Source organism: Triturus cristatus, chromosome 9 (assembly GCF_964204655.1).
Source record: "Triturus cristatus chromosome 9, aTriCri1.1, whole genome shotgun sequence".
In the NCBI taxonomy this organism is placed as follows: Eukaryota; Metazoa; Chordata; class Amphibia; order Caudata; family Salamandridae; genus Triturus; species Triturus cristatus.
Genome location: NC_140592.1, coordinates 209,336,727 through 209,350,471, shown reverse-complemented (window position 1 = coordinate 209,350,471; position 13,745 = coordinate 209,336,727). Strand labels below are relative to the sequence as shown.

Here is a 13,745-nt window from a genome sequence, read left to right as displayed (position 1 = left end):
AACTATGGCTGCGTGATTTCTTGCAAAGTACCTGTCGTTGCGACAGAATTTACCAAGCCAAACAGCCGCAGCGATGGGAAGCGTTGAAAAACAAAGAGATGCGTCGATCCCTAAGACCTTCGTGGATGCGATGCAACAGTTCCGCTGGACACAGGGGAGCGGTGCGTCGGGTCCGGTCTGTAGGGGGAAGCCATGCATCGATTCTGAGACGATGCGCTCAAATCCGGGATGCGGCGACGAACGATGCGGCGGTATCGAGCGGCGCTGCCTTGATTTCTCCAGCCGCGATCCCTCGATGCGTTGATTCTTGCAGTGGCAACAGGCGCTGCGTCGATTTTAGCAGCGGCTTGGCGGTGCAGGGAGATTCTTCTCGGACCACGGCGTTGCATCGGAAAAATTGTTGCAAGAAGAGCGATGCACCAATTTTCATGTTATTGCATTGCTTTCCAGCACCCAGCAGTGAAAACAACCTCCAGAGGCCACACACAGTCAGAGGCACTCCTGGCAGGTCAGAACTCCCAGCAAGGAAGTTCAGGGGAGCTGGGGGTGAAGTCTTTGTGTTCCTGAGACTTCAAAACAGGAGGCAAGCTCTACTCAAGCCCTTAAAGACTTTCCTCAAGCAGGGGACACAGGACACAGCAAAGTCCTTCTCCTTTCCTTGGCAGAAACAGCTACTGCAGGCCAACCCTAGACACACAGCAAGGGCAGTACTTCTCAGTTTCTCCAGCTCTTCTTCTTGGCCAATGTTCCTCTTGATTCCAGAAGTAGTCTAAAGGTCAGGGGTTTTGGGTCTAATACTTATACCCCAAAATCTCTTTGTTCTCTTTGTGCAGAGAAGCCCTGTGCTCAGTCAGACGCAGTTCTGTCCTCTCTGGTGCAACTTCCTGGCAGGAGGTGGAGACAGCATTGTGGAAAGCAGACCAGGCCCATTCAGGTGAAACAAAATCTCCTCCCCCTACTCTAAATGCAGGCCAGGTCTATTCAGCCCAGCCCTGACTCATCAGGCTCTCTGGAGCCACTCTTCATCTCCAGCCTTTGGCACACCAAACCCAGACAGTCAATCCACAAAAGTGGTATTTTCAAACACCGAATGCAAAAATCGCCCTCACTAAAAGATGCATACTAAACTTCATTTTCCCACCTTGTTCCCAGGGGCAGTTATGTTTATAAGATGTTATAAACATACTCCCCATGCTGTCCTATAGGAACAGGTAGCTTTGCAAGAGTGAAAAACAAAATTGGCAGTAATTCGCTATCAGGACATGCCACACACATCAGGGCATGTCCTTCCTTTCACATACACTGCACCCTGCCCACAGGGGTACCCTGGGCCTACCTTAGGGGTGACTGACATATAAGAAAAGGGAAGATTAGGGCCTGGCAAGTGGATGCACTTGCCAAGTCGACATGGCAGTTAACAATAGTGCACAGAACTGTGGTGGCAGGTCGGAGTTACAGTTTCAGGACTATTCATGTGGCTGGCACAATCAGTGCTGCAGGCCCACTAGTAGTATTTGATTTACCAACCCTGGCACACTCAGTGCACTTTATTAGGGACTGACTAGTAAATCAAATATGCCAATCAGGGAGAACCAATCACAATAACAATTTACACAGGGAGCACTTGCACTCAAGACACTCATTAGCAGTGGCATAGTGACCAAAGCATCTAAGCCAGCAAAAACGAAATCCAACACAGCATCAAAAATACAGGTGGTAGAGGCAAAAAGTCAGGGGAAACCACGCCAAAGATGTCAAGTCTAACAAAATTGATAAGGCAAACATCAAAATGTATTATCACCATCACAAGGACATACAATCAGCCCAAGGTTATCTAGAGTCTACAAAGCTGGCAGGCTAGCCCAGTTTGCTCTTGGTATCATAAATTCATGCATCCCTGGAGGTCAGCGCTCATTGGCATGGATTGGCCCTCAAATTACCACAATTATCGAAGTAACACATGGAGCTATCAAAGAAACTATAACTGATTTAATGAGCCATTCAAACGTTCACTGTGCCGGTGGTGTGTACTTCTTACGTGTGCATGGCTTAAATGTTTGAGACAAGCACACACTATTTTCAGGATCAATCAGGTAGTCACACCTGTTGCAGGAGGAGACAAGTAGCCATCCCTGACCTACCTTCACACCCCTCGGGCCTTCATGAGGGTGATGGCTCTGCTACCTTCAGGCACTGTGTGGAAAGGACAATCCAACATGCCTGGGCGCCCTTGCCTGATCTGTGATGATGGATCGGAAAAGCAGAGCCAAGATGTGACTGAGGAAGACACACAGGTTCTGCCCTAACCACCAGTATAAGCCAGCAGGGACACCATACTAAACAATCATTCTGATATGCTCTGGAAAATCACTGGGTGGAGACAGGGAAATGGTGTGGTACACCACCAAACCCCTCTCCAGTCTGGTCAGACCACTAGTGAGCAAGTTTCCAGGCAGCTTTGGCTTTGCTCTGTTGGTTGGTGGGAACCACCTGAGAGGTGTCTGCCCTTCCTGGGACGTTTACTTTAGGTCCTTTTCTGTTCTCCATGAAGGCTGACTCCGGGACAAGCTCCTCAAGGAAGAGTGGAGGGGAGACACATGCACAGGATAGGTTGGTCAGGGCCTTCGAAGAGCCAATGGAGAACAAGTGGATGATCAACAGGCGCCGAGCACCTTGTCCCTACTAAACCGAAGGAAGGCCACCACCCTTTCTTGTAATGCATTCACACAAGGTGGCAGAGATGGGACATTCACACAAATGTGTCCAACCTACTGGAGCAATGGCTGGGCCTGATAAGCATTCATTGAGACTTCCATAACTGACCGGACCATGCGGGAGGCCAACAAGGCATGGGGAGCACCTAACCATGGTCACGTCGAAGCTTTTCACCCCGACCAAGCAGAGGAGCTTACCCCAGGCTGCAGGAGCTGGAACTTGGCACTCAAAAACATAGCAGCCATCATCGAGGTACCAGGGGGCCTCAACCTGGGCCAGCCAGAGCTGTGACCTGAAGACAGGTCATATCTACTTAACGTTACAGAGCAAGGGAGCCTTCCCAGAGCCTGTGGGATCTTTTCCCAAGCAACACAACAGGCTGGAAAACGGAGCTTAAGGTTGGTGACTTGCAGCCCTGGACTAGCCAGAGATCTGACCAGGGGTTCAGTGACAGCTTCTGATTCTGGCCAAGCAGGGAAGAACCCATTGTGCTTGCGGGACCTTGTCCTGGGCACTTTGCTTCATGGTAGACTGGAGAATGTAGCCTGAGGCCGGGGCTTACACTTCCGGGACAGCCAAAACTTAGTCATTGAGTCTGGTTAGAGCTTCTTAAGACGGAGAAGCAGGGAAGCCCTCTCCGAGCCTATGGAACCCCATCCAGAGCACTTTGTGTCACAGCGGGCAGAGAATGGACACCAGTGCCGGGGCCCTGCAGACATGACATGTTTGTTTATTTATTTAAAATCCAAAACGTCATCAGTGACATTTACATGGCATATTTTGCACCACTCATGTGCACAGACTACATGTCTCAAAGGTGCAATTTCACACACCACTAAATACAATTTTTCACATACGTTAAAAAAGGCTCCACAACTGCCCTAAATGTACTCCAGCTCGGGCCTGGAGTAAGTCTAGTACCATACATGGCCTAGCACAGGAACTGCAATACCTTTCTTTAGAATAGTGTTTCCCAAACCTTTCAGAACCACGAGCAAATATTTGGAATGGCAAACGTTCATGATCCACCTAACTTTAATCGACATGGAAAGATTCTTACCTCTTTTTTGTGAGCACTCAAGAATAAAAGTTCGCTGTTTCCAACACTACATAATCCAAACAATTGGTCTTAATTTGGGATGCCTCTCTGATCACTCTTAACAGTCCAAACAGATGCTTGACCACAATACAGGTTCAATTGAATCTGTAAATGTGGGCAAACACTCCAAGCTAACATGATCTAATGCCCTGCTCCATTATGTACAACTAATTCAGGGTAGAAGATTAGGGACGAAAGCAGACTACAGGCCTTATTTAGAGTTTGGCACACGGATATTCTGTCAAAAAGTGCTAGATGTCTGTCATATTACAAGTGCTATAAACTATAATGCACTTGTAATACAGAAGATGGGACATTAGCCACATTGGTGATTCTAGTTTCCCAGAATAAAAATATGTAAATGCAAGATATTGTTAGAATGGTAGACATTGTGGGAGGTTTGAGGGAGTGGTTGGTATCTTAAAAGACAGTCACAAAATTAGCTTTTACTCTCACAATAATAAATAAGAATTTTGATGTTCAATGCAATTTTTTATTTTCTTTACGTATTAAACGTTTAAAAGATTGTCAACAATGCGGAGTTTCATTTTTAAAAACACACAATTGCAAGTACATTGACTATTAGTAAAACACCATTTATGTTTAAAGACAAGCGTAAAGTAGTTGAGGCAGCCACAGTCCTCCTTCTAGGCAGGACTTCACATGCCTCTGGTGAACCTTTGTTACCCAAAGAGAAAGGGCCAAGTTAGAAAACAATACTATGGCAAATTTTACTCTACTGAGGCAACGGTGCTTCTGCTTGAGTTTCTCTGCTTCTGTGGTTGTTCTGGCATGCTTTACTACAAAGCAAGTCAAGGATGGGAGTGGAGCCAGCAGAGTGGATGGAAAGATCAGTTTTATTCTAAGAGTGACAGAGGGAGTAAATCCAGGAGTTGTGCTGCAGCAATCAATCAAACCCCTCTTTCAGTAAGAAGTGCTCTGGATTGTGCTGCTCCTGTGGTTCTTTTTCTTTATTTTCACTAAGGGCGTGTTAACAGCTTTCGTGCCTCAATATCGAAGGCAATAACAGCGGGGAATTGCCTCCTGTTCTTGAAGGCCCACAACAGCAGATCAGGCTCATAATTGCATGGAGAAAAATTTAACAGTCATTTTTCCTCGAACGTGAAGGGAATAACGCATAAATAAAGTTATTTATTTATTTGTTTTTTATTTCTGGTACTTTATAGATTGCCAACCTATCCACTGTACAAAGAACAAAACATAGGACCAGTACAAATAACAAAAAAAAAACAAGAATCCAATACGAGCAGTAGCACAACACAAATGAATGAAAAGAAGGGGATTCCGTCTCTCTAAGACGCCCTCCATCGTGGTCGGGTGGATGGAGCTCAAAGAAGAAGATCTTGGGCTTTTTCCTATTAAGAATGGCTCTGGATGTATAAGGGGGGTCATTCCTAAGACTTGGAGATGAACAGGTGAAGCTCTGATTTGACGTCTTGCTCTTCTTCTTTTGGGATCTCCAGTAGAAGACAGGATTTTCCTTGTTATCACTCTTTCTTCTCCAGTTGTAGGTATTTTGTCCTTACAGGATGTTAGACCTGCGTGGCATGCAGGCTAATCTGGAGTTGATGCTTGCCTCTTAATATTTCATGAGGCTAGCCAAGCCACTCTTCAATCTCACCCCACTATGATCAAACAGAATGGCATTATACTGTAACCAAGCAAAGACAGGCACACCATCCCTGCTTTGTGGGGGAAAGACTTGCCATAAACAAACAGGAAAGTATGCAATATATTGGGAGACTAACATGGGTGCTAACTCAGACCACTGTCATAAAATACTTTATGTTGTGATTTTGTCAGCTGGCTCCTTAATGTTGATTTAAGGAGACATAGCTATAATAAGTGCATCAGGTGCAATGGCACTGGGATAAAATCATTTACTATCCAGTCTTCTGCAGGGAAATCCATTTTCCTTGATTGCACTAAAATCCTTTGCATCACGACTGTGCCCTTGCCGATTTAAACATATGCGGACCCACGTCTCAGGGTAAGGTGTTTACCCAAGGAAAGCCACCTACATGAGGTTGACTCTACAGTCTTTACATACTCTGAAAAAGAGACCTAGCCACTTTCTTAAATGCTTTTTAAAATACGGAGAGATTTGTAAAGACAACAGCTTTTCACAGGTAGATCCTGCACATGGTTATGTAAATTAAATTCTATAAACTTACTTTCCAGATTGCCGATGGGCTGCCAAATAGTTTCCACTTTGCTGTAGGGTCCTTCCCTTGGGCACTAAATATTTCAACAAATGGGCCACCCTAGAAGGGGAGATAAGCACACATACATTTTTCCTTTGAATGAAAAACTCAGCGCCAGTGTAAAAATAAATCTGGGTGTCAAATAACAGCTGTAACTAGAAATTGTATAGACTGTTCTACGCCAGTTAGAGCTGCAGTCTACTGAGATTTCATCGGTGAAGAAAGAATCATCCTGTTCAAATGAATTTACTATATTTTGCAATAAGTACTCATCATTTACACATTGATCAAGCCTGAAAACAAACCATAAATGTAGCTACTTGAAATGCTAGGACCTCACATTGTAAATTCCAGTAGGAGAGAGCATGCCTTGATGGCATGACTGTTAAATCAGTGACGATGGCTCTGGTAGATTTATAGAATCTCGGCGATAGACACAGCAACAGGAATTTATACCCATTTTCTGTTCTCCCAATGTCCTTTGGTAATCCAAAAGTGTCTGCAGGGTGCCTTCTTTAACATCTATCGTGTAGGCTCCCATTGGGTGCTCGCACAATGGGGAATGAGCTTCCCCTCATTTGCATAGAGGCGTGGCTCCATGCAAATGACAGGCTGGCTATATTCACCTTGAGGTACAGCTGCTGTGGCAGCCTAAGAGAGGGAGCGCAGACGGTCAGAGGTCAAATCAAGAGCAACAGAGGCCGTTTTTCAGTGTTTTTTTTTTTTTTAAAGATGAACAATCACAACCATACCATCCATCCAAACCGAAGACATTTTAAAGAAGGCCTGTGTTTTTTGTATTGATCGTTTCAATTTTTGCCTCTGATTACTTTTAACCATAATTCTCCTTTAAAAAGTTTTTCCTTCAAAATATTTAATTGGTTGTTTTACTGAACAAATTGAAGTAGCATAAATCCCACATTTCAGATGCACCCGTGAAATAAATTGATTTCATAGGTGCCTATGAAATCTGTAAGATATTTTAAGGGTGCCTGTGACATTAGGACAACATCATTCTAATGACAGCCGCAAACCACCATGCACAGCGTGACCATTGCTATTTTTTTAATCAGCCAAATGAAACAGAGCAGACTTAAACTACAGGAAAGAAAGCATAACTAAAACCACCAATGCTATGGGGACGTTGGTGAAATCATAAAAAAAAAAAAATCACAACCTGATTGCTATTCGAACTCTGTGAAGCCCTTGTTAAACTTATGTGAAGTTTGGTCCTCCTTTCATAACTAAAATTCAGACTATTCAGGACACCTTCGGTACTGACGTTTTTAACAATCTGACAACCCACACTTTATTGACTACATCAATCACCTCAGAAAGTCTCTTAGTGTTGTACCCTCGATGGCTGATCTATGGTGGCACTGATGCTCTCTGTTAATTTGAGATCCTCTTCGGATCCCTGTCTAACACATTGCTGATTGTCCTCATCTCAGTACAGCTTTTAACCACTCGTTTGATGTACTGTGGTTCCTTGGTTCTGGAAACAGGCCCTGGTAGTTGTAAAAAACCCTACAGCAGAACTTACTGCCCTTAATAATGATCAGTTCATTTCACTCCTACCTTTTATGGAAAGCGTAGCTGAAACTCCAGTCAACCATCAGATGGCTTCTTTGGCAGTGATAACTCTATTCTAGATACTGCCCAGACCAGCTTTAGAGCTTTCCACGATGCTGAGGATGCTCTAATATGTGTTTTTAATGAATTGAAAACGGAGAAGGATAAAGGTGGATCGACAGCCCTGATGTTTCACACAGTTTCCCATTAGACTTTATTTGACAGACTAGATAAGACAGCTGTTAGGAACAAGGATCCTAGATAGCTGGCTTCCATCTTGTCAGATTGTCCTCAATCAATTAACTTGCCACTTTTTCAAGCCGGAACTTAAATCACTGATGTGTGAGGTACCCCAGGGGTTATCCCCAAGACGTGCCTAAATTTTACCTAATTTCCCAAGTAAACACATCCTCTGAAATGTGGTATTTGAGCTTTGCTGATACTTCAAATATTCTGTGGCTGGGCAGGAACCTGAATTAGCTCAACTACATTTTAAGAATTGTTTTTCTGTAGCAGGGTACATACTTAACAACCTTTGAAGTCATATCTAGAAAATGAAAGTCTTGTTGTAGGTCATTATTGCATTTTGTCATTTGAATAGTCACCATCCAGCCTTGGCCCAATGCCACTAGACAGTGTTCAGAGTGAGCATTTTCGGCTTTGTTTTTGATAAGGACCTAAACCAGACACCACAAAGTTGTCAAGTTTTGTCCTACTGCTTTCTGTATCTGAGAATGTTTAAGAAGTTTCTTTTCTATTTTCAAAAACCTGCTCATTGCCTTGTGATCCAAGCTATGGTAGGATCATAACTACGCTATTGTAGTTCTCCTTACCTGGGATTTCCCTGTATCTGATGCATCATGTATAAGCCATGCAATACTTAGCCAAACGCTATGACTACAAGCCCCTCTACTCCGGCAGACCATGAGGCATAGTATTGCCATAGCATAAATACTACGTGTCAAAGACTAAACCGTATGTATTTTGAATCGGGTGCTCACACATTAGGTGTGCATCCGCACTTTATTATAGGTTTTCACAAGGAGTGGCACGCATGGGGCTGGTCCCCGTGTGGTCCTGAAGAAGAGGTTTAGGGGATACCTCGAAACATGTCGACCGAATATTAGGGACTGTATAAACATAATAGTTATATCTTTTCCCTACTATTTAACCCCCTTTTTATCCATACCAACTAGGAGCGAGAATAAAATATTAGCTCACTAGCTAGGCATTTTTAACATCACTTTCACCACTCCATGAACACTGCACTACACATTTCTTCACAAAAAAGTGCTCCTACGTAGTTCCGCAAGTCGCAGCATGCCCTAAGCAGCAGCTGTTTGGGATGGCCACGATGATGAAGCATATCACCTAGAGGCAACCTTGGGTGAGTGAGGGGACTCAAGAAAACAATTTTATTTTCTTTGGATAGGGGTCTTGTTTTTGCGCGCATTTAGCGGAATCCCCATTCCCTTGGTTAGGTTTTTTGGATCTGACATTTACAGATATTTTGTGAACTACCACTATTTCCAGTCAGTTGCAGAAAGTGAACTGGCTTTCAATTAGAGAAAGACTTATGCTTTAACACTTGTGCATCTGTCATACAGCAGTGCCTAATCAAAGCACAGAGCTCATTGATGTTCTATTACCCTTTGATCATAGTCCACGTCTGCTTCGTTCTTCATCCTGTTTTTTTCTCAACATACCCAAAATAAGGATAGTGTCTCTGGGTGGTCGTTCTCCTTCATACTTGACAGCTAAAGTTTGGCTTTCATTCATGGCTCTGTGCGTGCATCTTCATACAATCCAGAATTTTTATTTATTATTTATTTATTCTAAGAATTTGTAGAGCGCGAACTGTCGCCGTGGCAGGCATCCTGGCGCTGACAGAGTCTGAGGAGGAGGGGGGGGGGGGAAGAGACAGGGAGGCTAGGGCTAGCCCGGGAAGAGCCATGTTTTAACCTTTTTTCTAAAAGGAAGCAGGGCATCGGTATGTCTAATGTCGGCGGGGAGGGAGATCCAGAGTCTAGCGGCAGTCACCTCGAAAGATCTACCTCCAGATCTGACCTTCTTGAATCTGGGGGTGACCACCAGTTTGGCATCCGAGGAGCGGAGTTTTCTGGTAGGAACGTACCACACAAACTTGGATTGAAGAGGGGCAGGAACGGAACCGTGGAGAGCCCTAAAGACAATACAGAGGGCCTTAAATTGCACTCTCTGTCTAAGGGGAAGCCAGTGTAGATGTGCCAAGGCGGATGGTCCATGGGATCTTGACGGGAGCCCCAAGGCAAGTCTTGCAGCCGCAGACTGGACTCTTTGTAGCCTGTCTAATAGATACTCCGGGGCCCCGAGCAGGAGGGCATTGCAGTAGTCCAACCTGCTCAGGATAGTGCATCTGACTACTTGTGCGCGAGCCTGGGTGGGTAGGAGGGGTAGAACTTTCCTTAAAGAGCGCAGTATGGCATAACAACAGGCAGAGGTTTTCTGAACATGGGTCTCCATGCTGAGCTGGTGGTCAAGCATGACCCCTAGATTGCGGACAGAGACTGCAGGCTGTACCTTAGAAGCTGTTTCCGGGGGCCAGAAGTTGCTGGGGAACGGACAGGGAGTCCTCGAGCCACTGTTAAAAAGCACCTCGGTTTTCCCTGCGTTAAACTGAAGTGAATTCATCTTCAGCCACCTTGATGTCTCCCGCAGGCAATTGTGTAAGGTCTCTATGGAGATAGAGTCCTCTCCTTCCAAGGAGAGGATCATCTGCGTGTCATCAGCGTAGTTAATGGTTTTGATGCCGAAGCTATTGATCAAGAGAATAAGTGGCTTAAGGTAAATATTAAAAATTATAGGACTAATGGCAGAGCCCTGAGGGACTCCGTGCGTTACCGGGGAAAAAGTAGATTGGAAAGGAGGTAGAGAAACTGCTTGTTGCCTGTCCTGCAAAAAAGAGTGGAACCACTGCAGTGCCGTATCCCTCACTCCCACCTCCCAGAGGCGACTCAGTAAGATCTTGTGGTTCACTGTGTCAAAGGCGGCAGACATATCGAGCAGTATCAAAAATGATGTCTGACTTCTGTCTGCTCGCCTTTGAAGTTCGTTCAAGGCGATAATAAGGGCAGTTTCGGTGCCATGAGCAGGCCGGAAACCGAATTGGGCCCCATCCAATAGTGTATGCCGTTCCAGGTAGTTAGAAAGGGTGTTGCTGACCACCCGTTCCACTATCTTAGCAGGGAACGGCAGCAATGAGATGGGCCTGTAACTTTTTGAGCAGTCAGGGTCCAGGGAAGGTTTCTTCAGTAGAGGGGAGACTAGCGCTCGTTTCCAGTGGATAGGGACAGAGCCGGTCATCAAGGATTGCTGACAAATTAGATGGAGCGGGGGGAAAAGTTCAGTTTCAAATTCTTTCCAAATTTTCGGGGGTACCGGGTCCAGTGGAGACCCAGACACGATCCCTCTAGCTATCTTAGTGAAAAGTTCGAGTGTTAGCGGTGGAAACTTGCAAAGGAAATCTTCTGGAGACACATTTAAGTGAGGTGCTGGATTCTCCAGAGTGACAGTGTTCGAGGGAGGGGGGTTTCCAGCATTAAGAGGAGTATCCAGATCATTAAGGATAAGTTCGATTTTCTCCTTGAAGAAGATGGCCAGATTGTCACAAAGATCTTGGGACGGGATGATCGCATTTTTACAGGACTCCGGATTAGTGACGCTGTTTAGGATGCTGAAAATGCTCCTGGCATTGTTGGTGGTGTTACAGATCAGGGAGGCGTAATGGTCAGCTTTAGATTTTTTGATGAGGGTTTTGTATGCGTGGACCTTGGTTTTCCACGTGTCTTTGCAAGTTTTATTGTAATCCCGTCTCCACCTTCTCTCTGCTTGTTTGCATTCCAGTATAAGCAGTTTTAGGTCGGCATTGAACCAGGGGGCAGAGTCTTTGCCCCTACGGGTCCTGTTTTTAAGGGGGGCGTGGGTGTCGACCACCCTAGAGATCCTAGAGACGAGAGACTGGTAGTTGTTGACTGTGCTTTTGTTCACATCAAAAAGATGTTGCAGATGGAACAGTTCCCCGGACGGATGAGCACATGAGAGAGCCCTCCAGTTTCTGCATTTAATTTCCTTGGCCGGAGCAGGGGCCTTGAAAGGGTCAGTCGATTTGTGGAGTAAGAATTTAACCAGTGAATGATCAGTCCAATCCATTGGAAGGGTTTCACCCATAACCACCAAGTCAGGTGCTGCAAATAATAGGTCAAGCCTATGCCCTGCTCTATGGGTGGCATTGGGGATCAGCTGAGAGAGGCCGAAGCTGTCACAGGTAGACAATAGGTTCTTGAGAGCTAGATCAAGGCAGCCGTTTTGCCATAAATTAAAATCGCCTAGTATCAGCAGCTTCTGATGAGATAAGGCGATATTGGTTAGGGTAGTGATAAGTGCTTGTTGCTGCTGAAGGCTGAAAGCCCCTGGTGGACGATAGCACAAAATCCCTGTGACGATGCTACTAATTTTACAATGGCAACCTATTTTACAACGGAAACCAATTTTAAAATGGCAGCCTATTTTAGCATGAAAATTGTTAGAAAACTCTGAATCATAATCTTTGACTAACATTTCAAAAAATGCTCTCACAAATATTGATTCCCTGTTCAAATGCTTAATTGTGTGATCTATGCTGAGGATTCTTAGTGGAGTTGTGATAAGACCCTCTCACACATTTTACATTTGCGAACGTGTGACTGATTTGTGGAGTGAAGTTCTCACTTGTAGTGTTTTAGCTACTAACCAGGATCTTAGAGCATACCATTTATCATCACTTCTTCATGAAGAATGAGCGTGAAGTTGTTGCAGATCACATTGGCCCATTAGAAACAGATAGAGGAAGTAAGAGCACCTAATATTTTGTCATGAAATGTGCTTTCAAATGTTTTCAATGATTATCCAACATACTTCTATCAAATGGGCACAGTCTTTGGACCTTTATCAGTAAAAACTGAAGCTCCCAAATCAGCTTGTTGTCAAGCAAGAGGTAAAAATATTTCTAATACTCTACACATTCATGTCCATTATTAGCATTACACCAGGGTGTAGAGCCTGGTACCCGTTTAAGCATATGGGCGGAGATTTTGCCGCTCGAGCTTGGGATTTTGTTTCTGCCATTTCCATCGACATCGCCAGTGCTTGTTTGTGGGCGTGAGGGACTGCGAGGCCTTCCAGCGGAGTAATTACCATCACCTGAGGTCTCTTCCCGGACACTCCCCCAGCTCATTGGCATACCTTTAAAACGACTCGCGGCCCCCGCTTCGCGGGAGCCGCTCGAGCTTGGGACTTTGTTTCTGCCATTTCCATCGACATCGCCAGTGCTTGTTTGTGGGCGTGAGGGACTGCGAGGCCTTCCAGCGGAGTAATTACTATCACCTGAGGTCTCTTCCCGAACACTCCCCCAGCTCATTGGCATACCTTTAAAACGACTCGCGGCCCCCGCTTCGCGGGAGCCGCTCGAGCTTGGGACTTTGTTTCTGCCATTTCCATCGACATCGCCAGTGCTTGTTTGTGGGCGTGAGGGACTGCGAGGCCTTCCAGCGGAGTAATTACCATCACCTGAGGTCTCTTCCCGGACACTCCCCCAGCTCATTGGCATACCTTTAAAACGACTCGCGGCCCCCACTTGGCGGGTGCCGCTCGAGCTTGGGACTTTGTTTCTGCCATTTCCATCGACATCGCCAGTGCTTGTTTGTGGGCGTGAGGAACTGCGAGGCCTTCCAGCGGAGTAATTACCATCACCTGAGGTCTCTTCCCAGACACTCCCCCCTCTTCCCATTGGCACGCTATAAAGATCAACCAGCATTACGCCCCGCGGAACGCCCGCGGGACGCGCGCCGGGCGAAGCCCGGGCCAAGGGCGGGCCCGTTTAAGCCCGTTAAAGACCGATTAAAACCGGACCGGGCTATCCCCCTAACATTTTCTGTTGTCTTCTATATACTGTAATTATCTTATTTCTTCCTGCTTGTATTTGGCAATCCGTTGTGTTACCAATTATAGCAATTATGGCAACGACAAGAGCAAGAGGTAGTAGGAGCAAAACAGCAGTGGACTCGAACAGTATAACTGGCCCTTTGGATAACTTTATTGTTAGAGCTAATTCTGTCATT

General features: G+C 45.5%; 1 protein-coding gene across 5 annotated transcripts in view; it reads right to left on the bottom strand.

Annotated features, from left to right (window-relative positions):
- CFAP20DC (CFAP20 domain containing) overlaps nucleotides 1-13,745 on the bottom strand; it is a 1,691,586-nt gene that overhangs the window by 1,532,297 nt on the left and 145,544 nt on the right. For all 5 annotated transcript variants that reach the window (XM_085624732.1, XM_085624734.1, XM_085624733.1 and 2 more), the window contains exon 3: nucleotides 6,010-6,099. In XM_085624732.1, the coding sequence (XP_085480858.1) occupies nucleotides 6,010-6,099 (90 nt within the window). The remainder of the gene's footprint in view (nucleotides 1-6,009; nucleotides 6,100-13,745) is intronic.